This window comes from Lissotriton helveticus, chromosome 6 (genome assembly GCF_964261635.1).
Source record: "Lissotriton helveticus chromosome 6, aLisHel1.1, whole genome shotgun sequence".
Taxonomy (NCBI): domain Eukaryota; kingdom Metazoa; phylum Chordata; class Amphibia; order Caudata; family Salamandridae; genus Lissotriton; species Lissotriton helveticus.
Genome location: NC_136067.1, coordinates 1,768,870,487 through 1,768,893,952, shown reverse-complemented (window position 1 = coordinate 1,768,893,952; position 23,466 = coordinate 1,768,870,487). Strand labels below are relative to the sequence as shown.

Sequence of the window (23,466 nt, the reverse complement as noted above, 5' to 3'; positions counted from 1 at the left end):
TGAAAGAAATCGCAGGACAGAGGGGGGATGGCAGGGGAGGGGGGAGGAGAAATGCGACACGGCGGGCAGGGGAGGGGGCGGAGCGGGGAGAGGGTGTGAAAGCAGCAGGGGCCTGGAGTGCGGCTGAGGGAACTGAAGAAATGCGACACGGCAGGCAGGGGAGGGGGCGGAGCGGGGGTGTGGGAGGAGTGCGCCTGAGGGAAAATACGTGCAAGGCAGGCGGCTGGGGGCATGTGCACGCGCTTTTAAGCTCAATGCGCATGCGCATTGAGCTTGAATTTCACGGGCACTGCAAGGAATCGCCACGATTCCTTGCAAGTTGGTTAAAGACTGTTTAAGCCCTCATAGTCTCGCAAGCTCGATGCGCATGCGCATCGACAGGCGAGACCTAAAAATGCACTAAAGTGCATTTTTCTAAGTTTTCGCTATTTACCACGAAGTCAGACTTCGCGGTAAATAGCGGACCCAGATTGCGATTTCGCACATTTTAAATGGTTCATGAATTGCATTTAATGAATCTCAAATTAAGATTCCTTAAATGCAATTAATCGCAATTTAGCGATTTCTAAATTAGCGATTTTTGCATTTGGTATGATGAATCCCAAATGCAAAAAAAAGCGCTCGCAAAGGGCCAGATTCGCAGAATCTGGCCCTTTGCGATCCGATTTTCCTTTGATGAATCTGGCTGTTTGATTGGAGTGACATGACATCATGGCATTTCTTTCACGTAGAGAATAAATAACGCGCTCCCAGGTTGAATATGCACACAATAATGACAAGCAGCTGTACAGTGGATTTCTTAAGAAACACAATACAGTGTTGCATTTAAAAGAAAAATAGCTAGTAAATAAAGTCCCAGGGAGGTTTTGAAAACAAGAATTGGCAAAGCCAGTGCATAATATGCTAACACACAAAACAAGGGCAAGCATAAATGTGCATAGGCTATTTGGGTTTTGTTTCTGTGCCTCTTATGTCTGTGCAGTATTTTTGATCCCCTAATCTTGCGTTGTTGCATGGCACCAGCACCATGAGTTAATGAAATAACTGCAATATCAGCTGGAGTGTGAAAGGGCTTTTACAAACTCAAATCCCATATCAGCAGGAGTGTGAAAACAGTTGCAAAACGTCATTTATGTTCAAAATCACCAATGGGGCAACTTCAGTAACAGCATGAGGAAAGACCGGGTTGGATGCGAAAATCACCAATGTGAGAATTTGGGTTGTTGGCTGGGGGGGATGTGAGCTCTTCCAAAGCAACAGACACAGTCCTTGTCAGGGTGATCCACACAAGTCATAAAAAGAACAGTAATAAAGAGAAAACAGAACAATCCCACACTAATTTAGAAAACTAAAGTAAGATTGAATAAAGTACTTGACAGCACAACAGCAACATTTCCGATAATTAGAACCAGAGATAGGTAGTTTTTAAAGGTTTCAGGTAAGTATAGTGCCTAAAAGCACAAAGCGTCACTCGCAGCTATCTGGTTGCTGCTAGCTGGCTATCACGACCAAGTGAAAGTCACAAGGTCAGGCCAACCGTGATAGAGCATTGGAAAAAGTTACCTTCTAAAGTCCACTGCGAAGAGTTACATTTGCAGTGGAGGAGGTCGCAAGGAGGTGGGAAAGTGTTGCAGATGGTCATTGCTGTAGGTTGAAGAGCAGGCCAGGTGTTGCGGATGGTCATCGCTGTAGCGTGAAGATCCTGTCTGGCATTGCGGACTGTCATTTATGGAGATTTGCTTGCCGGTTGCCGCTGGTAGTCAATGCTTTAAAAGCACAAAGCGCCTCTCTCGGCTATCTGGTCATGCGAGACCAAGTGAAAGCCACACGTTCATGCAGATCGCGATAGAGCATAGGCAAGATATAGGAACCAGGTTAGACCAGCTGAAAAAGTTACCTTCTAAAGTCGATTGTGAAGAGTACCATTTGCGGTGAAGGAGGCCGCAAGGAGCAGGGCGAGTGACGCAGATGGTTGTCGCTGTAGCACAAAGAGCAGGCCGGACATTGTGGATGTTTGTCGCTGTAGTGTGATGATCCTATCGGGCTTTGCGGGGATTTTATTGCTGGAGATCCACTTTGGCAGTCACCAGGGACTGTCGATGCTGGAGCGCAGAGTGTAGATCTTGTGTTACTGGTAGTCACTGGTGTTTGTCGCTGGTTGTCGTATTAGCACGAAAAGTCAGGTTCAGTGGAGCTTTATGCTGATGGGTGACAAGATCTTAGTGCGAAAGGGCCCATTCGTAGTCACACAGATCCAAATGTTCAGCATTTCTCATTTTCTTCGAGGAAGAGCTCTCAACTGATGCCAAACCAAGGACCCAGGACCTGGAAAGCACCTCTTTGGGATCAGGACCTACTCCAGCAGAGTACAGAAGGCTCAGGCAGGTATCTGAGGATCTAGGCAAGTCTATTTGCAGCATGCCATCTGAGCAGTTGCAGAGAGTCCTCTAGAAGTTACTAGTTCCCTGTAGCTCAGAACAAGAGGTCAGTCAGCCAACCCTTTGAGTAATTTCAGTGTGGGATTGAAGGTTGTAGGTCCAGTATTCCTTCTCGCCAATCAGAACAGGCCTTGAGCAGGAGGGCTATATGTTCTCCTTCTTATGAAGTATCCACACATGCAGGAGAATAGTGAAGAGTGGGTTTGGGGGGTACTCTTTTTATAACGGGCGAACTTTGATGTGGTAAATCTCTTGGAGTTTCTCCCTACAGAGGTGTCTGAAGTTTCCTGCCTCCCCGCCCTGGTCCCTGTCTGTCTAGGGTCACAATAGGCTAGTGTGAAGTCCTGTGTGTGTGAGGTGGGCCAGCTCCTTTAAATTGCAATTGTGGTAGGTGACGGCAACACCCCCCAACCCAACACCAATACCCTCTATTGTGATTCTTTCTGGGAGAGATACACAAAGGCCAACAGCCAACTACACCTAATGATGTGACCATGTAACAGGTTGGAGACACTAAGGGGCCCATTAGGATGTCGGGCGGATTGCCCCCGCCTGGCTGGCGTGCATGCGGTCTTCACTCTGGGGGCCCCCAGCGGGCCCCCAGAGTGAAGGAGAGGTGGGGTGTGCACACGGGGGGTACCTGTGGTACCCCCCTGCATTTGCATGAACAAAGCGGCAGGCAGGGCGCGGTGCCTACTGCTTTGTTTATGCAAATGTAAAAGTGCATTTTTAGCATTGTGGCGGGCGGTGCTGAGAGCACCGCCCGCCACAATGTTAAAAATACAGGATGCGCCCGCCACAGTGGCGGACGCATCCTAATACCCCCCCGCGGACCCCCACCCTTATGGCGGGTGGTCCCGATTACCGATTACCGATGGGAAAGCGGGCGGATTAAGTCCGCCCGCCATCCTAATGGACCCCTAAATGGTTAGGACAAGAAATGCCAACTTTCTAAAAGTGCAAAAATAACAATTGATGAACAGAATGCTGAAAAAAGTCATACATTAACCCCAGTACGTAGATCTAGGCCTAAATCTATTGTTTTTTGCTCCCTCTGCCATTCCGGTTTGAACCCAACCATATGCAAATTAGCCATGAGCCTGCACCCAATGGGAACAGTGCAACCGACCTGCCAGGCCTGGTCCTCCCTGGACTGGAAACAAGCATCCTAGGACCGGTTTCGGGGTTTCACCTCATCAGCAAAGATAGCTTGACTCCAGTGGCATGGATAGCACGGGACCCACGTCTGGGAATACCCGTCCCACTCGACTGACAAATGCAAAAAACAATTGATGTAGAGAATGCAGAACAGTGTCATACATTCACCCCAGTTCAGAGATCTGGGCAAAACTCCATTGTTATTTTGCTACCCCTGCCATTCCAGTTTGAACCCAGCCATATGCAATTCAGTCTCAACCCTGCACCCAATGGGAACAGTCCAGCCTGAACTGCCAGGCCAGGTCCTCCCTGGACAGGAAGCAAGCGTCCAAGGAGCCGTTTCGGGGTTTCACCCCTCATCAGCAAAGATAGATTGACTCCAGTGGCATGAAGAGCAAAAGAATGATGGATTTAACCCAGGTCTCTTGACTGGGGTGAATGTTTTGAAAAGGCTTTTAAATTCCTCAGTCACCAAACATGGCATTCCAATCTGTCCCCACACAAAAGATATCACTTAATAAATGTAATAAGGTAACCCAATGTTATTCTCTGGGAGACGTAGGCCTTGCTATAATGAAAAATGAATGTAGTTGTTTTTTACTACCAGGACATGTAAAACTGAAAAGTACATATTCAACTTTTTAAACACAATGCATCTGGCGCTATGGGCTGTTAAGCCTACCCTAGGGGTGACTTAAATGTATTAAAAAGGAAGGTTTAGACCTGGGAAAGGCTTTATTTTGCCAGATTGAAATGGCGGTATAAAGTTGCACACAAAGACTGTAATGACAGGCCTAAGACATGTTTTCAAGGGCTATCTAAGTGGGCGGAAGAATGAGTATTGCAGGTCCACTAGTAGCATTTCATTTACTGGCTGCTTGTTACCACTGCTACCACTTTACAAGAGTTAGTTATAAGTAAATTAAATTTGGCAATTGGGTGTAAACCAATTTTCCATGTTTGAAGGAGGACACAAGCACTTTAGCAATGGTTAGTACTGGTAAAGTGTGCAAAGCCCTAAAGCAAAAACGGGTTTAAAAAAAAATGGCAGGTTAAGGCAAAATGTTTGAGGATGCACCTGCCAAGAGGGCCAAGCTCAATATACTTTAAGAAAGATGCTATTGGTGTTGAGTATGTGCTTCTCTGATTTTTTTTTTTTTTAAACTTTTTATTATTTGAAACACAAAGAAACAAAACATCAAACAAACAAGCAAGGCATTACAGTAATAATACAGCCATTAGGTCTGCGCTCAAGGAGGACGGGAGGTACATAATAGCAGGAGAAAAGAGTCTTTGAATACAGATGAGGGGAGGGAGGCAGAGGTAGAATTGCATATGAACAGCACAATATACCACAGCTAGAAGGAATGTAGGTCAGGGCGACTGGGAAGGACTCGGAATAGCGGTGAGCGGGGGCGTACAAATATCTCCACGGTATGAGTTCCAAGGGTTCCAAATCTTCCCCCATTTTTTGGGCCTGCCTCTTGCAACATACACTGTTTTCTCTCGAAACATGCACCAGTCCAGACTCTCTTTCCAAGCAGTCACTGTAGGCGGCCTTAGGGATCCCCACAACTGAGCAATATCCCTCTTCGCAACCATATTGGCCAGAGTCACCCACCGAAGCTGCGATACGTCATAGTCATTTGGACCCCATACATTCAATAAACATTGTCGGGCTTCCGGCATCATCACAACACCCGTAACTTCATCCATAATCTCATGTATACGTTTCCAAAATCGCACCACCTCAGGGCATTCCCATATGATATGGAGATAGGTGCCAAGAAGACCACACCCACGCCGACACATGCCATCCGTGGAGTAGCCCATATGAATCAGACGAGGACCAGTGACATAGATTCTGTGGAGGATCTTGAGTTGGACCAGACGGAGGCGGGCCGGAATCGCCACCTCCTTGGGAGAGGAGATCGCAGACTGCCAGTCCTCGTCATCCAGTTCAATACCGTCAGCAATCCAGGCCTCACGGAGGCGATCGAGCAGACTCGATCGGTCATTAATCATTTTTTTGTAGAACAGTGAGATAGTACTATCTGGCACATAACCATCTAGAATACGATCTTCGAGGGGGGAGGAATCCGGAATATCACTACCCACTGGCAACACAGAGTTCAGAGCATGACGTACCTGGATATAACGAAATCTTTCCCTGTCACTCAGCTTATACTCTGTTTGCAGATCCGAGAAGGCCTTAACCCTTCCTTTAACCCAGAGATCACGCACTTTACCAATACCGATCATGTCCCACTTATCAAATCCCTTCGTCCTCCATAGGCCACCCAGCTTCGCAGAGGCATAGAGCGGTGTCGCACCAGTTAATTTATCACTCCAGCCCATAGCCGTCGTTGCGCTATGCCATACCCGCACGGCTATAGCGGTAGGTCCCGTGAGTTGTGAACGGGAGGTTCCCGAATAGAGTGCCCTGTAGTAATCACCACCCGGGAGCAGCCACTTATCCATTTCAAATGCTGGATTCAACGCCGGGCCATACATCCCGTGGTTGATGGCAGCAAGGTGGGAAGCCCAATAATACCTGCGAATATCCGGGAGCGCTATACCGCCATCATACCAGGGAAGTGTCAATTTCGGAAGAGCTATGCGGGAACGTCCGTCCCAAATCAGTTGCCTCTGCAACGATTCTACTTCCCGAAAATATTTCGACGGGATGACATCAAAACTATTCTGGAGGGCATATAGGAACCTCGGTAAGGACATCATCTTAAAAAGGGCCGCACGCCCTAGGGGAGATAACGGTAATTTACGCCAACGCACCACATCGGAGCGTAACCGTTGGAGCGGGGGGAGCAAATTACGTTCGTAGCGAACCGCCGGATCCATCGAGATAAACACACCCAAGTACTTAAAGCCGGACTGCGACAACTGGATGGGACAGCCCAAGGGCAAGCAAGGGACATCACCCGCAAGTACATAAATGTAGGATTTCGACCAATTAATGATAAGACCCGAGTTCTTCCCGAAGGAGTTAAGTACGTCAAACAATACGTTGAGCGATTTTTGGGGAGATGTAAGATACAATAAAATATCATCCGCGTATAAGGAAATGCGATCCTCAAATTCCGGCGTCCAGCGTATACCCTTCATCGAAGGTTCCCACTGTAACCAAGCGGCAAGAGGCTCCAACGCCAAAGCAAAGAGGAGCGGGGACAACGGACAACCTTGTCGCGTGCCCCTCCCAAGAGTAAAAGGCACGGACACGCGGCCATTAACCACCACCTGTGCCAGTGGCGTTTCATACAGGAGTTTGACCCAACCAATAAAACCCGAGCCGAATCCAAACTTGGCGAGTACCGCCCAGAGATAAGACCACTCGATTGTATCAAAGGCCATCGTGGCGTCCAAGGACGCCAAGATGGCTGGTTCACGCAGCGTCGGGGCCCTCGCGAGAACACCATGCAGACGTCGCAAATTTAATGCCGTGTTACGGTGCGGAATAAAACCCGATTGATCCGGATGAATCAGGTCGCTAACAACCGTAATCAGACGATTAGCAAGCAGTTTGGCAAGGATCTTGGGCTCCGCATTTAAGAGCGAAATGGGTCTATAGGATGAGCAGCGATCTCGTGGTTTACCCTCCTTATGGATCAGCACAATGGTCGCAAGACGCTGATCTCTAGGGAGGGAGCCATTATCTCGCGCAGCCAAAAACATATCACGGAGATAGCGAGCTAAAGTATCAGGGCGTAACTTATACAGTTCCACAGGAAGGCCATTGGGGCCCAGAGCCTTTCCGGAACAAAGGGAGCGCAGCGCGAGAGCCACCTCATCCACCAAGGGCGTGGCATCCAAACAGTCACGATCCGATTTCGACAAACATGGAAGTGCTGTACAACAATCGCGAATCCTCCTCGGGCCTGTCGGACACCGAGGTATAGACTTCTCGAAAATAATCAGCAAAGCATTCAACAATTTCAACAGGATCAGTCACGCTCACACCACTGCATGTCTCAATCACCGGAACCACTTGATTTGCTCTCTCCCTTCTATCCAGCCAGGCAATCAATTTTCCTGCTTTATCACCCACATCATAGAGCCGACCCTGCTGATCCCTACTCATTGTCTTTGCCGCATCTGTAACCAAAGTTTTATATTCTAGTTGTTTAAGGCGAAGGACATGTAACGCTTCTCGAGACACCTCCCGCTCCAATGCAGTCTCCAGGTCTGTGATTTCAGTCTCCAGTTGAACAACTGCCTCAGTCTTACATTTCTTGGCACACCCCACCAAAGACAATGCCTGTCCCCTGATCACAGTCTTAAAAGCTTCCCACAACGAGACAGGCGAGGATACAGAGCCAGCATTCTCAGCAAAATACAGATCAAATGATTTAATCAATACAGCGCGAGTCTTAGGGTTGAGGAGATACCAGGGGTTAATCGGAGCCACCCTGCCTTCGGCCCCGATGCTAAGAGTAAAATGAAACCAAATAGGGGAATGGTCCGATATACCCCGGGCCAAGTGTCTAATCTCTCCAAACGAGGGGGACAGTGCCGCAGGTATCGGGATATAATCCAACCTAGAGAGACTACCATGAGCTCCCGAATGGAAAGTAAACTGTGTTTGCTCTGGATGCATTAGTCTCCAACAGTCTACGAGTCCCAATGTGTCCAAGAAGTCACCCAACCAGGATTGCGTAGCAGGAAGATCTCGGGGGGGATAGCGGTCCATCCTGCCAGAGATGACGGAGTTGAAATCTCCACCCAGTATCAAAACACCCTCCGGGAGGCCCAGAACCATCCGCCCCAGGTCCGTAAAGGTCGTGGATTGTAAGCCCGGGGGGACATAAACCGACACCAACGAGACTGGCTTTCCCTCCCACCGCCCGACAAGTGCAACATATCGACCCCTGGAGTCAAGGATCACATCATCAACCTCAAGGGGGAGGGAAACCCTAAGCAGAATACCCACTCCTCTAGAACTAGACGTGAATCCAGAATGGGCAGCAAGACGATAACCCCGTCTATTAAGAGCGTGACAAGTGTTTCCTACCAAGTGTGTCTCTTGTAGCAGAATGACATCAGGCGAAAGGCGCCGCAACAGCTGCATAACCACCCCTCTCTTTATGCGATCCCCCAACCCATTCACATTCCAGCATAATACCCTCAACCCTCTACCCCCATCTAGATCCACAATGAACTCCCATCGCAAAACGAGCACCACACCAGTGTCAAAAATAATGAAAGTACCTTGCCTTGAAAAAGAGAAAACGAACAATCCCAGAACATATCCCTCCCTCCCCCCAAGGTTCCCAACACAACTCCCCCCCACCCTGCACCCCTGCACCGACTCAAAAGCCACCCCAATTTGCAGTGTGCCTGTCGCCCTAACAATTACAAACAAAGAACTAATCTACACAAAGAAAACCCCAGAAGAGGAAAGGGTTCCGCCATCCCCGCGCCCTCCCAAGATACGAATGGAATGATCAAAAAAGTCAGTGAGCCTCAGCTGGTCACGTTGAGTAGTGTTCCGGACACAGGCACCATAGTCATTCTCGGTCCATCAGTCCCCCTTCAGCACCACCAGCATGTTCCAGGCCAGCACGGCGAGCCGGCAAAGTGTCCAACCAATCACTCGCTTCCTCAGGCCTGACAAAGAAGAATGTTCGATTGTCATATTCAACCCGTAGTCGGGCCGGGAATAACATAGCATATTTTAGTTCCATGTCTCTTAGTCGCCGTTTCACACCTTGAAATCCCATACGTTGTTTCTGGACCGATTGGGAAAAGTCCGGATAAAAGTTCACAGCAGCGTTCTCAAACTGCGTAGGGCCACTTGTCCGTGCCACCTGCAAAATGGCGTCGCGATCTCTAAAGTTGAAGATCTGTGCAATAATCGGACGGGGGGGAAAACCGGGCTTCGCCTGTCCCCTTGGCACTCTGTGCGCATGTTCGATGGCAAAGAATTTGCTCAGGCCCTTGGGTGCAAGATGATTAAGAATGAGGTCCTCCACTCGAAGATCAGTGGCAAGGGAACTAGAATCTTCCGGGACACCAATAATACGCACGTTATTGTGCCGTGCACGGCCTTCAAAATCCTCCAAGCGACGAGCAAAAAAGTCATTAGCAGATCGAAGGTTGCGCACTTCTGTTTGCAAGTCGGACACATCCGTGGTAAGGCTGGATGTCTTGAGGTCCAATGACTTCACCTTTTCATTCGTCTTGGCCAGGTCAGTTCGAATGAGGTTAACATCAATAGCCACCGTGTCCAACTTCAGAGCCAAGGCTTCATACTGTTGGCCAATAGAAGACTGGATACCAGCAATGGCGCCCATCACGTCCTGTAGCGTTAAGTCCGCCAATACAGTAGGATCGTCGACAGCCTCTTCCCGAGTCTTAGGTGCGCTACCAGGGGATCCCTTAGAGAGTGTATAGCGATCCATGACATTCGTCTGGGTTGAACCGCCACGGATAGTGGTCTTGACTTTCCGTTTCTCACCCTCAGGCTTGCCCGTCATGGCGAGTCGGGTGCCCCGGAGGGAGGCTTGGGATCTGGTCCAAATGGCTCCGTAAAATTCACACACAAGAATACAGGAGGCAAAGTTGAGCCAACGGAGTCCACAGCCAAACAGTCGCCAGCTCGGAGCTCAATGAGCTGGCGTCTGAGCTCGTCCGATCAACAGACACACCGCAGATATGGGGCAGCGCGCCGGAGAAACGAAACCGAAAGTGAAGTGAGGCTGTGGTCTGATCCCCTCAAGCCGTTGTTGTTAAATTACGACATGGGCACAGCCACAACTCAAGGTCCAGGATGTTCCATGGAGAAGGCCGCAAATTTCAAGACGGCAAAACTCGGGGACCCTGCGTCCGATTTCGACCCAAAAACCTGCTAGTACATCAGCCGGGTTGTGTCTTCAATGATCTTCCATCAAATCAGGATATTGTCCAGGATAAATGCGGGAGGCAGCGAGGGTCCTCGGGAGCCCTGTGCTCACGCGGCCATCTCGGATGCGCGCGAAGCTCCTCCTCCATCTCTGAATTTTATAATGGCAACATTAATCAAGATCAGAATAATTCTTCTAGCACATAATACATAAGGTTTGTTAGGCTGGAGTCCATTCACCTTTTGCTTTCTGCTTCTAACAGTCTTGAAGTGGAACATTAGAAAGTTCAGCCAACACCCGTTTCACCTAATATGCCATGTCTGCGTAGGGCCTTCTCAAGGCCTGAGGTCTCAGATGTTGCCAGAGCACATCTGAATAGAGACAGAATGATTTACAGTCATGCTCACTGCATTAGGCGGGGACTAATAGCACAATAATAGCACATTTCTTTTTTTATTTCAACCTTAGAAACTTCTAACCTTGAGAAAGCCCTGCGTGATGTCGAATGAGCAGATGTATGAGGGTACCTCAGTCACCTTCAATGTCGAGATCTCATCTGTGTCTTACAGTATGAGATATAACAGAAGTTTCCCAGTCTGTCACGTTCAATAGTTGGTCTGTAGTCTGACTTTGAATTAGTTTCAGTGTGTATATATATATATATACTCACGAAATAAACGCACTGGAAACGAGAGCACCGAGTTTGTGGCTTTTTTCAAATTTCGTTATCAGCGGGAGCGGATGCCGAGTTGATTTCGAACTATTGTGAATATATATATATATATGTATATCCTTGTATTATGACCATGGATTACCGTGATGTGAAATTTTGCAGGATTGTTTTGGTAGTTTCACAAGAATTAAAAGCAATGTAATTCTGATTTATCTTTCTGTTATTGTTCCAGCCTAAATATCTTACCGAAGCCATGCTGATATTAGGAAAGTTGCATTACATTGAGGGAAGCTACAGAGATGCGACCAGCATGTATGCTCGAGCAGGGATTGATGACATTTCTGTTGAAGATGAGCCCCTGTACCGGATGCGCCTCGTAACTGAAGCCTTTGTCATTAAAGGTAAAAACTACTTATTGTTTAAAGTGGTAAAAATTATGTGTTTTGCTTGAATAAAATAATTTAGTACACATATTGTGTTTCTTCAAGTGCCTAATTCTTTATAAATATGGTGCATGGTATTGCGATGAAAGGGAAGACTTAATATTATTTTTATTGACCTCAAGTGTATACGTATTAATTGACTGTGAAGTTCCAAGTAAATGCAACCTTGCATTGTGCAGGTTATATAACTTTAACGTGTTGAGTTATGGATTGATCACTACCAGCGATGTCCGACACGGATCCAAGAGGCTTGTGTACTTTCTGCATTTTCTGGATAGTTACATAAGGTAAATGCGAATGTTCTGATTCTAAAACGGGGGAACGGCATTAACAACATGTTCAGAACCAACTGTGCTGTAAGAACGCAAACATTACCATGCTTGCCTTTGCCACGCATAAGCCTTTAGCACGCATATTTCTTTGCCACGAATACCGTTACAATGATTTTCAATGTAAAGGTGGTAAAGGAAGTCAACGTTCTCGACTTGCAGACTTCCTGCACGTACTTCCTGCTTTCTGCCTGCGACTTGATGAGTATGTGTTTAGGCAGAGGTGGGATCGGGGTCGTTTTTAAGGCTGGGAGTTGGCATTTAGGGCTCAGGGCGGGAGACTGGTGTGTAACCTTTATCACTCATTTACCTTTACCTAGCATGCCGTTACAATGAAATTTGTTGTAAAGGCACGCGTGGTAAATGCATGTGTGGTAAAGATGAGGTTGTGGTAAAGACTGCGTTGTTAAGGCATGCGAAGTAATCACATACGTGGGTCCGTCATACAACGCCAAAAAGCAAGAGATTTACATTACATGTGGCTATTCCGAGAATCTGCCACGGGCCCATCCATCTTGGATCTACGTTGGACCTCCTTGTTTACATTTCTGAAAGAAACAATTAGTTATAGATTCCTTACCTTAGAATTACCCCCAGGCATCAGACTGGATCTGGAAAGTTTTTACTCAGCAGTACCCCTGCTCCCCAAAAGGTGGCGTCAGTTGGCTCTGCGTTCGTCATTGGCACTGTGGTTGCCGGGATCATGTTGCGGCAGCTACTCAGACGTCGCCCTCGTGCACTGATGTCAATTCTTTCTTTTTCCACGCCAGCAAGCGCAAATCCGGGTGAGAGCTGTACCCCCAGTCACTATTTGACTGACTTTTTGGTGACTTTTGTCAACTTCGTTTTTGAGTCTCCATCGACTCCTGGTGCACGAGGGATGCCCGGCTTCAAGGCCTGCGGTTCTTGTACCCGACTGATGTCGGTGACGGATCTGCACCCTGGAGCGCGAGCATGACCCCAAGTCATGCTCAGACTGCCGAATCATGGCCCGAAGTCTTTGTGGGAGTGGTTCCGCAAGCTACTCGAGGCCCGGCAGTCTGCTCTGCGTCGTTTGAGGTCCCATACGCGTGGGAGGTCGAGGGACCGATCGCGGAGCCATAATCACTCCTCATCTAAGGCTTCGCACTCGGGTCAGGTAAGGAGAAGCATAAGAAGTCGAAGAAGCATCATCGCAGTTTGACATACCATTGCCTGTCAGCTTACACGGCAAAGAGTGCAGATGGTGCCACCCCGTGGCTCAGCATGCGGAGCCTACAGGGTCAACTCCAGCCTTTCCGGTACCGGGAGCGACCCATGCCCAGCTTTGTCAGCTCTACGAAGTAATGCATGCCATCTTTAGGCAGCCTGACTCAGCCGGGGCGCATTTGGGCCCCACAGACTCGGCCGGGGGCCCTAGGCCTTCGATGCCAGCGGCTCCGGTACCAGCACCGCAGGGCCCCCTTGGATCCAGGCCCGGATCTGGATCGACGCCGGTCGACCTCGTTACACCTCCACCGGCACAGGTTCCACCAGCACCACGTCCCCATCCGGTGCCGGCTGGACCTCCCGCCGGCGTGGAGCCCGGCTTCCACTCCGATGTGAATATGGATCCGGCATCAATAGGTAGTTTTGTGCCTGCGTTCCACCCTGGCCATTTTCAGCTAGTTTGGCAGCCAGGAGAGTCAGCTGTTGGGCCTCTATTCCCACTCTGTGTAGGATGCCATGGCATAAGTGCTGCCTCAGTGTCCGGAGGAGGCCCAGTCCATACTCTCCTGTGCTATTGCAGAGAGGAGAGATGCAGCAAAGTTTACCGTCGCTGTGGACTGGACACTGCTGACTCACTGGGTAGAACCATTTCAACGTCAGTGGCGCTTCACCGTCAGGCTTGGTTGAGATCGACTGGCTTTTCTGGGGATGTCCAGAACACTTTGATGGACACTTCCTTTGATGGCCATCGCCTGCTCGGTGACTCGGCTCGGTGAGCGCTTCAAGGACTCTCGGGCTACGGCAAGTCCTCGGGCCTCTCCACCAAGCACGCCTGCATGGTGTGCTTTTCACCCATGGAAGGGATGCCCCAACATGTTCCTATCCAAGCCACAGGCCGGCGCAAGCTGTTCAACCTCAGCGCGGTTGGGGTCGTGCAAACCACCGAGGTGGTTCTGGTGGCCAGCGGGTGGGCCAGCCCACCACTGCCCTCTCTGGAGCAGCCTCCAAACCCTCCTAGTCCAACCTTTCAGGCCCATTAAATGCCAGTGGGCGGCAGGATTTGCCATCACCTCTTCCACTGGTGCACCATCACATCGGACAGGTGGGTTTTGCAGATAGTCCGAACGGGCTACTCCCTCCCCTTTGAGACTATCCCTCCAGCCATGCCACCCCAGTACCATTGCATGTCGGGGGATCTCCTGGCCCTTCTCCAACAGAAAGTTATGACTCTCTTGGCCAACGGAGCCCTTGAGCGTGTTCCTGCCCCAGAAGTAGGTTGTGGTTGCTATTCCCACTACTTTCTGGTGTCCAAGAAGGACAAGGGCCTGCGTCCTATCTTGGATCTCAGGGATATCTACTGCTTCCTCCGGAAGGAGAAGTTCAAAATGTTGACCCTGGCTCAGGTCTTGTCTGCCCTCGACCCTGGAGACTGGATGTTGGCTTGGACTTGCAGGATGCTTATTTTCACATCCCGTCCTGCCGGCCCACCGGCGTTACCTGGGTTTCACCGTAGGCCATGAGCACTTTCAGTTTACCGTACTCCCCTTTGGCCTTACCAGCGCCTCTCGGGTGTTCACGAAAGTGATGGTGGTGGTCGTAGCTCATCTGCGCAGATCAGGGGTTCCAGTCTTCCCCTATCTCGACGACTGGCTATTGAAGGCAGGCTCGCTCCAGGCAGTCATCTCCCACCACCAGAATACGGCCGACCTCCTGCATTCACTGGGGTTCTCCATCAATGTGCCAAATTCACAACTGACTCCCTCTCAGAAGCTCCTCTTCATCAGAGTGGTTCTGGACACAACTTCGTTTCGGGTCTATCCTCCCGAGCAGCGAGTCTGGGATATTCAGGCTAGGATTCCGATCTTTCAGCCCTTATCCTGGATTTCGGTCAGGATCACCCTGCGGCTGCGGGACCTCATGGCCTCCTGCATCCTGCTGGTGGATCATGCCAAATGGCATATACAGGCTCTGCAGTGGGACCTGAAGTTCCAGTGGGCACAGCATGGGGGGAACCTGTCCGATTATGTCCAGATCTTGGTGGGCACTGCACGACAACTGCAGTGGTGGCTCACAAACCAGGATTGGGTCGACCGCAGATCCCTCTCCCTTCCTCAACCAGAGTTCACAGTGGTGACCGATGCATCACTTCTGGGATGGGGCGGCCACATGGAAGAGGTGGAGATCAAAGGCCTCTGGTCTCCAGCGGAGTCCGGGCTCCATATCAACCTTCTGGAGCTTCGGGCGATTAGTCTTGCACTCAAGGCATTCCTTTCCTTTGTCCGGGGAAGAGTAGTGCAGGTGTTCACGGACAACACCACCACCATGTGGTACTTCAACAAACAGGGCAGGGTGGGGTAGTGGACCCTATGTCAAGAGGCTCTCTGTCTCTGGACATGGCTGGAACATCAGAGCATTTCCTTGGTGGTTGAACACCTGGCAGTTTCTCTGAATACCAGTGTGGACGAACTCAGCTGCAGGTGCATGATGGATCACGATTGGCGTCTTCACTCGTAGGTGGTGCAAGGCCTCTTTCAACAGTGGGGAGCGCTATGGTTAGATCTATTCGTCACCAAAGAGAACGTGCAATGTCAGCAGTTCTGTGCGTTGGGAATTCCATGACGGCGCTCGCTAGGCGACGCTTTTCGTTGTGAGTGGAGTTGCAGTCTTCTATGCGCCTTTCCACCTATACCACTTCTACCCAGAGTGCTGAAGAAGATCAGGCGCGACCGGGCCCAAGTCATTCTTGTGGCTCCGGATTGGGCACGAAGAGTCTGGTATCCCGAGCTACTCAACATGGCCATCGATCCCCCGACTGCCTCTTCGGGAGCATCTTCTGTCGCAGCAGCAGGGGACAGTCCTCCACCCGAACCTGCCCAACCTCCCCCAGCTTGTGTGGAGATTGAGCGCCGGCAGTTGACGTCATTTGACTTGCCTCCCGAAATCTGCGATGTTATCTTGGCAGCCAGGTGTCCCTCCACTAAGACGGTATACGCCTGCAGATGGAACAAATTAGTGGCATGGTGCACAGCAAAGGCTGTGGATCCCCTTTCCGCCCATCTTTCTGAGGTTCTCTTGTTCCTTCTTTCTTTAGCCCAGCAGGGCTCTGCTCCGGGCACTCTTAAGGGCTACCTCTCGGGCATTTCAGCCTTCATTAGGCTTCCTGATCAGCCTTTCTTTTCAAGTCCCCTGTTGTAAATAGATTCCTTAAGGGCATTACTAATCTTTTTCCTCCTGTTCCCTTCATAATGCCTCAGTGGGACTTGAACTTGGTTCTTACTTATCTGATGTGCACTCCCTTTGAGCCACCACATAACTGTCCTCTTAGGCTTTTAACTTTGAAAACTGCCTTTCTGGTGGCCATCACCTCTGCACGCAGGGTTAGTGAGCTACAAGCTCTTTATTCCAAGCCTCCCTTTCTGGCTGTTCATCCGGACAAGGTCATCCTCAGAAGTCAACCTTCCTTTCTTCCAAAGGTGGTCACTTCTTTTCACATTGGCCAAACCATCACTTTACCTACCTTCTTTCCGCCTCCTTACAAAGAGGAAGAGAGGCTCCACCGTCTGGATCAAAAATGTGCTCTTTCCTTCTACTTGGATCGCACCAAACAATTAAGGGTTGAAGACCAGCTCTTTGTTGGTTACGTGGGCGCTAAGAAAGATCGGGACATGCAAAAACAGACCATCTCCAGGTGGGTCGTTCTGTGCATCAAAGCCTGCTATTCTTTGGCAAAGAAGGAGGCTCCAGTGGGGCTTCGCGCCCATTCCACCAGGGCGATGGCATCTACTACTACTTTGGGATGAGGAGTCCCCCTAAATGACATCTGTCAGGCACCCACGTGGGCATCGCATCACATGTTCACCAAACACTACTGCCTGGACAGCCAAGTCCGGAGAGGCAGCTTCTTTGGCTGTTCTGTTCTCCAGGGCTTTCTGGTGTGAACTTAGTTCGCAGACCCACCTCCGGGGTTAGTATTGCTGGGGTATCTATTCTAAGGTAAGGAATCTATAACTAACAGGTTTTTTCCGATGAACAAGTTACTTACCTTCGGTAATGCTATATCTGTAGGAAACTAGGTTAGATATAGATTTCTTACCGCCCCATCCATCCTCCCCGTTCTGCGAACTGACTTCTAGGGTTAAGGATTTCCTTTCAGGGCCCTAGTTTTATGCACCAGTGGTCAGTGTCTTTCATGGCTTTGCGCTCTGGTGTGAAAAGTTGTGTACAGAACTGACGTCAGCGCGCAAAGGCAGCGTCTAAGTAGCTACTGCAATGTCATCCCGGCAACCACGATGCCGACGATGAACGCGGAGTCGACCAACGCCACTGTCTGACCCGCACGGGTTCTGCTGACGGAAAAACTTTCCGGATCCAGTCTGACATCTGGGGATAATTCTAAGGTAAGGAATCTATAAGTAGCCTATGTTTCTTACAGATATATCATTACCGAAGATAAGTAACTTGTTCTTTAAGAATGAGAAGTATATTCAAGAAATTATACCGTGTCTTGCATGGGGTTGAGCTATGCAGTGGGCAACAAGATAAGGTCATGAGCATGGTATGTGCAAGGAGGAATAGGTCAAGGAGGGCAATTATCCAAGTGTGCTTGGTATTAGTTGATATTGACATAGTGGGCATATAATTAGACAACTAATTGGGTAAATGTAAATTCCTAAAGCATCACTATGAGCGTTTGGAATGCTGATATTGATCCAGTTTGAATTGTTTCTTGAACATCAATTGTACTATGGAGTATCGACAATAGAAATATCACCATATACAAATATCGATTTCACAATATCATAGGCCAAAACATTGAAAATATATTGATCATATGCAAAATGATAAAATATTGTTATAAGAATATTAAAAAATAACCATATTGAGAATAAAAGTACAGAAAAACAGAATATTAAGACTCCAATATTTATAAGTACACACCATATAAATATTGATTCACCATAATTTTTAAAGAAAAAAATCATAATTATACGTATAAATACAATTAAAAAAAATAACAGACACCCTTTTAATACAGCAATAAACAAATGCATACCAATTAGTGTACATCCAAACATAACACTAGCAAATTAAAGCAACCAACAAAACAGACCAATAGAAGCAAACATTTTCGCTAACCTTGGGCCTACACCCAAATTAGACACACTAAACAGGAAACATACATTTCTTTATATATTTTTAAATCTAACACAGGGTGCAACATGCTAATGTAGCAAGATGCACTGTTTCCTAATAAGGAAAACCCTTCCTTTCATATATAAGCTATACCTATAGCAAAGAACGTAACCGCAAAGAACGTAGCTACGGGAAAAAAACTTATCTGGAAAAGGTGCTCTGACAAAATAGTTAAACCAAACTCTAAAACCTTTGCAGAAATAGACATTCTCACCAACCTTCTACCTACTCAGCCTGAGAGAATTTCCTATTATATGAAAATCCAAATATTGAAATAATAAAAAATTTATTTTAAACTTTGCTAAAGAACAAAACCTTTAAACATTAAAACGTATGAATATGTGGCTAATGGATGGTACCTTCATAACATGCCCACCACGTTTCTAGCAACTATGTTATCCATGGGCAACTGTCTGAGCTTAACATACCATTGTTATTCATTCTATTACATATTAAGCAGCCAAACACATACTTAGCAATTGTAAATCTAATAAAATAAAACTGTAGTATTAATGCCCCCACTAAAATAATCATGGATTTTGAGTTCCATATGATACCACAATACGCAAAGTATATCCAAACAGTCAAATACTAGGGTGCTTTCTCCATTATAACAGAGACACATGGCATCACCTAAATAAACCTGCCTCAGGTATTGAATAGCACTTCGCAATAAAAAAAAATATATATATATTTGCACTAGCTTTTGTCCCACTCAAAAGAGGCAATACATTACACCTTACTAATAGATTTAAAATTATACAAAGAAAATGAAGAAAACTAACTCCACTCCTAGATTACTTTCAGGATACAAGTTGAAAAGCTCAATCTCCTCCTACTCTGTCTGATCCCAACTTGAAGTACGGAAAAAAAGACTAAATTCATGTAGACATGGTAAAAAAAATAGTGTTGTAATAGAAATAAAGAATAGACTAAACAGCAATAGAAGTCTATGGAATTAAAATATAACTAACACAAAACACATTCCCCCACAGATGTCTAAAATAAACATAAAATGTGTAGATTTTCAATTTTAATACAAACTATATGTTAACTATGTGTGTTATGATCTGTACTTTTTATGTGTGAAAACTATTAGTCACAAACAGAACCACAAAACAAGCCACATATACAAATGACCTAAAAAGATATGACTTCCACTTCTATTAACTCCATATAAAAACTTCAACTAAACAGGTATAACTCAAAACTCCTATCATTGCCACGTTGGGAAAAGTGTTGGAAATTTATGGGCTCAGATTTGCTTTTCTCACTCTAATCGAAGATTTACTGGGTGGACATTGAGTCGTTCAGATGTACTATTCACAATGTAATCTAAGCAGTACGGGGGAAGTGTTGGACATGAATGGTTAAAATGTACTGTTCCCTATCCAACCTAAGCTACACTGTCGAAAGTGTTGGACATTGAGGGGTTTACATTTACTATTTCCTCTCCAACCTAAGCTACGCTGGGGAAAGAGCTAGACATTGAGGGGTTTACATTTATTATTACTTTTCTTCTCTAAGCTATGTTGGAGAAATTGTTTAACATTGGGCATTCAATTGTAATGACAAGCCTCTGCCATTTGCAGGCCTGGCTAGGCCTCTGGAGCCAGATTTGTTGTGAAGCGTTGAGCATGTATCCATGTCTTGCAGTGATTTGATCGGTTGGTGAAGTGTCGACTATATGGTTGTGTGAAGTTGTGGGCGTATTTGCTCTGGCGGTGTATGAGCAGGTTCTTCTTTATGTGCAGCAGCCCATGCCACGAACGGAGCCCATATGTCCTTAGGTCTTGCCGCGGTAGGCATCAGCTCCCAGTACCCAGTAAGCATCTCTTAACAATAGGTAATGTCTTGTATCCACACGTTCACTTTGGGCGTACCTGATGATCCCCAATGTATTGCAATGCAGCGCTTGGCTAGGAGGAGCATCATGGCTGACAGGCGGGGCATGACCCAGCAGAGCTGTCAGTGGAGTGCGGGCAAGTTGGAAACCAGTCACTTCATTAAAATTATGTGAAATACCCTGTCCCAGAATTGTGAAATTGGGCTGCAGAGCCATGCTAAGTGTAGGAAAGAAGCCTGTGTATCTGTGCAGTGCCAGCATGAGGCATCAGGTCTCAGGCCTATTTTATATAACTGTAGGGGTGTACAATATAGCCTATGTAAGTATTTATAATGAATTAACGTAAGCTCGTAGTTGGGAGAGAGGTGCTTAAGTTGAGCGCAGCAGAAGGCCCATTGTTTCTCAGTAGGTGGTGGGTCAAGATGTGCTGTCCATTGTGCAAGTGCATTTGGTGTTATGATCTGGGTGGTGCGTTGTGTAGTATTAGAAATGCTTGTGATCAGCTTCTTGGGCAATGGATTTGTTAGTATAAGCACTTTACGAACTTGGACCCGAATGCCTCAACACACGAATTTCCTTCTACACCCCCTCCCGCCAGCTACGATCCTCCAACCAAGCCCTTGCTACCGTACCTCGCATCAACAAAACCACCATGGGAGGTAGATCCTTCTCCTACCTGGCAGCTAAAACCTGGAACTCACTCCCCACTCACCTTCGTCTCACTCAGAACCACCTAGCATTCAGAAAGCAACTTAAAACTTGGATATTCGACAAGTAATTCCCCACCCTTCTTCAAGCGCCTTCAGACCCTTTGGGTATGTAGCGCGCTATATAAATCATTTGACTTGACTTGACTTGAGTATGTTTTCCAGTGAAGTCAGCGGGGGAGGTGCGGAGGGGAATGAGATGTGTATTTGCTGGCAGTTTGCTCTGAGTTAGTAGTAGAGCAACAATTCTAGGATGGGAGTGCACGTGCCATCTGGGTTTTGTGACCTAATTTAGAACTCATTGTCTGGATAAAGGTCAGCAAAGATGGACAACCCCATCTTGTGGAGAAGTGTGGGTCAATGGTTAGAGCGGCAGACCCTGATGCAGAGGTCTAGCCCGGGACCAGGGTTCAATTCCCCGCCTCGGCGGGTCTTGGGCTCAAAAATTCCACTGACCTGATAATTCTCGCCTCGGTGCCTATTCCAATCATGGAGTCCCACTCTGCAACTCTGGGCAATAGCTTGCTTAATCTCCACAACGGCCCCCACAACGCTAAGGATGCCTGGCCTCCACCTTGGGGGTGCCCAGGAGTGGACACCTCACAGGGAAAGCCAGGATGGGTTCCACAGCGGTATTCGTACAAGCGCCTTAAGACCCTTGCGGGTGAGTGTGCGCCATACAAGAATCAATTTACATTTACATTATATTTACATTATATTTACATTACATTTACATTACATTACATCTGACTGGCTCTTTGGATAGAGTCAGCATCATGCAGTGGGGGAAAGCTGGGGTGGTGAGCTAGTGGCATTGATGAAGCATATAGTAATGGAATATGCGCACTGTGTCTAAGGCCCTCCCATGCCCAGTCCGGCGTCTCCACTGTATTTATTTCTACATTTCTTCTTTTTTAGGTGTAATAGTTGGCGGCTGGCAGCGGTGCTGGAAAAGCGATGTCTTTTTCCATTGCAACATGGGGTTGAAATGGAATGGGGTCTAGTAATGGAGACATTGAGCCTGTGTGCTTAATGCGTAGAGTTCAAAGTCCGGTGCCCCAAGGTCTCCCTGTGCTAATGGCAGTGTCAGGACCTCCCATGAGATGCGTGGTTGTTTACCCGCCCAGACGTGGTGTATAGGAAGGGAGCGCAGTCGCTTGAAGAAGGCCTGTGTAAGAGGGAGGGGAATGTTGGCAAACCGGTACTGGAACTTGGGCAACATTTTAATTTTAGCAATTGCTATCCTACTGGCTAAAGATAGCAGCAGTTTGGCCCAGATGGCAATTTTGCTTTCAAGCCAGATGATAAGCCGACCGTAGTTCATGCGCCAGCTCTCTGGAGAGCCATATCCCCAGATATTTGACCGCTTCATTCACCCAGGTGAGGGGAAAATCCAGCTCAATTGGGGCCGGTGTTAAGACGAGGAGCGCCGATTTGGACCAATTAACCTGAATGCCTGAAATGCCTCCGAATAGGAGAATTTCGTGCAGCACTGGATTGAGGTTAGTTTCGGGCCCGAGTATGTATATTTTGATGGCGTCAGCTTACATAGATATTATCAGTCCTCTGTCTGATAGGCCTAGTCCCCTGGCTGTGTGATGTTGACACATGCTGGCCGTGAGGATTTCCATCGCTATCGCAAATAATAGAGGGGAAAGGTGGCACCCCTGTCTGGTGCCTCGTGATATGTGGAACGGGTCCGATATCAGGTCGTTAACTTTGAGTTTGACAGTCGGGTTAGTGTAAAGAAATTGAATGATCTTCAGAAAGTTTGGGCTTATGCCAATCCTGGGGAGTATAGTAAGGAGGAATGGCCACTCAAGGGAGTCGAATGCCTTAGTTGCATCTAAAAACGCAGAGAGCGCAGGAAGGTTCAGATCTAGTTGATGGAGGATTGAGAAGAAGGTGCGCAGGTTGTGCGAGGTAGATCTGCCCGGTGTTAAACCGGATTGATCTGGTCTTGCGACGAGAAGGAGAAGCGGCTGGAATCTGTTGGCTATCTGTTTGGCCAGTATCTTTGCGTCCATGTTAATAAGGGAAAGTGGGCGATAAGAATCACATTTATTCGCTGGTTTATCCACCTTTAAAATTGTTGCGCATCGTTGGGGGAAGGTGGCCTATTTCAAGGGTTTCCTGATACACCGCCAACAAGTAGGGGGTGAGTTCAGTGGCATATGCTTCATAGAATGAAGCTGGTAGGCTGTCCAGATCTGGTGCCTTGTCACCAGGCAAACTGTTAATAACCTGGGTGATGTCTTCTGTTGTAAATGGCACATCAAGTTATTCGCGTTCAGAGTTGCTTATCCAGACCAACTCGATGGATTCTAGATAGGTTTGCAGCTCCATGTTTAGGCAGTCCTGGTTTGTGGTATAAAGGGATTTGTAGAACCTCCTCAATCTATCTATGGTGGCAGACAGACACGAGTCATCGTCTAGTAGCTCAGTGATATATGTTATGTTATGTTATGTTAAATTGATTTGTAGAGCGCGGCTAACACCATTAGGTTTCTTGGCGCTGTGCTGGAGCGTGGTGAAAAAGGATGTGAAACAGAATCTAAGGGTATGAGATAGTGAAGAGGAAGGTTTTAAGGAGTGATCTGAAACCAGAGTATGAAGGTGCAAGTCTAAGGGAGA

At 47.7% G+C, this 23,466-nt stretch overlaps 1 protein-coding gene across 1 annotated transcript in view; it reads left to right on the top strand.

The window, feature by feature from the left end:
- The window catches only part of TTC7A (tetratricopeptide repeat domain 7A), a 1,530,821-nt gene that overhangs the window by 155,005 nt on the left and 1,352,350 nt on the right, over positions 1-23,466 (top strand). Inside the window, exon 3 of the mRNA XM_078649658.1 lies at positions 11,359-11,527. Coding sequence (XP_078505784.1) covers positions 11,359-11,527 — 169 coding nt within the window. The remainder of the gene's footprint in view (positions 1-11,358; positions 11,528-23,466) is intronic.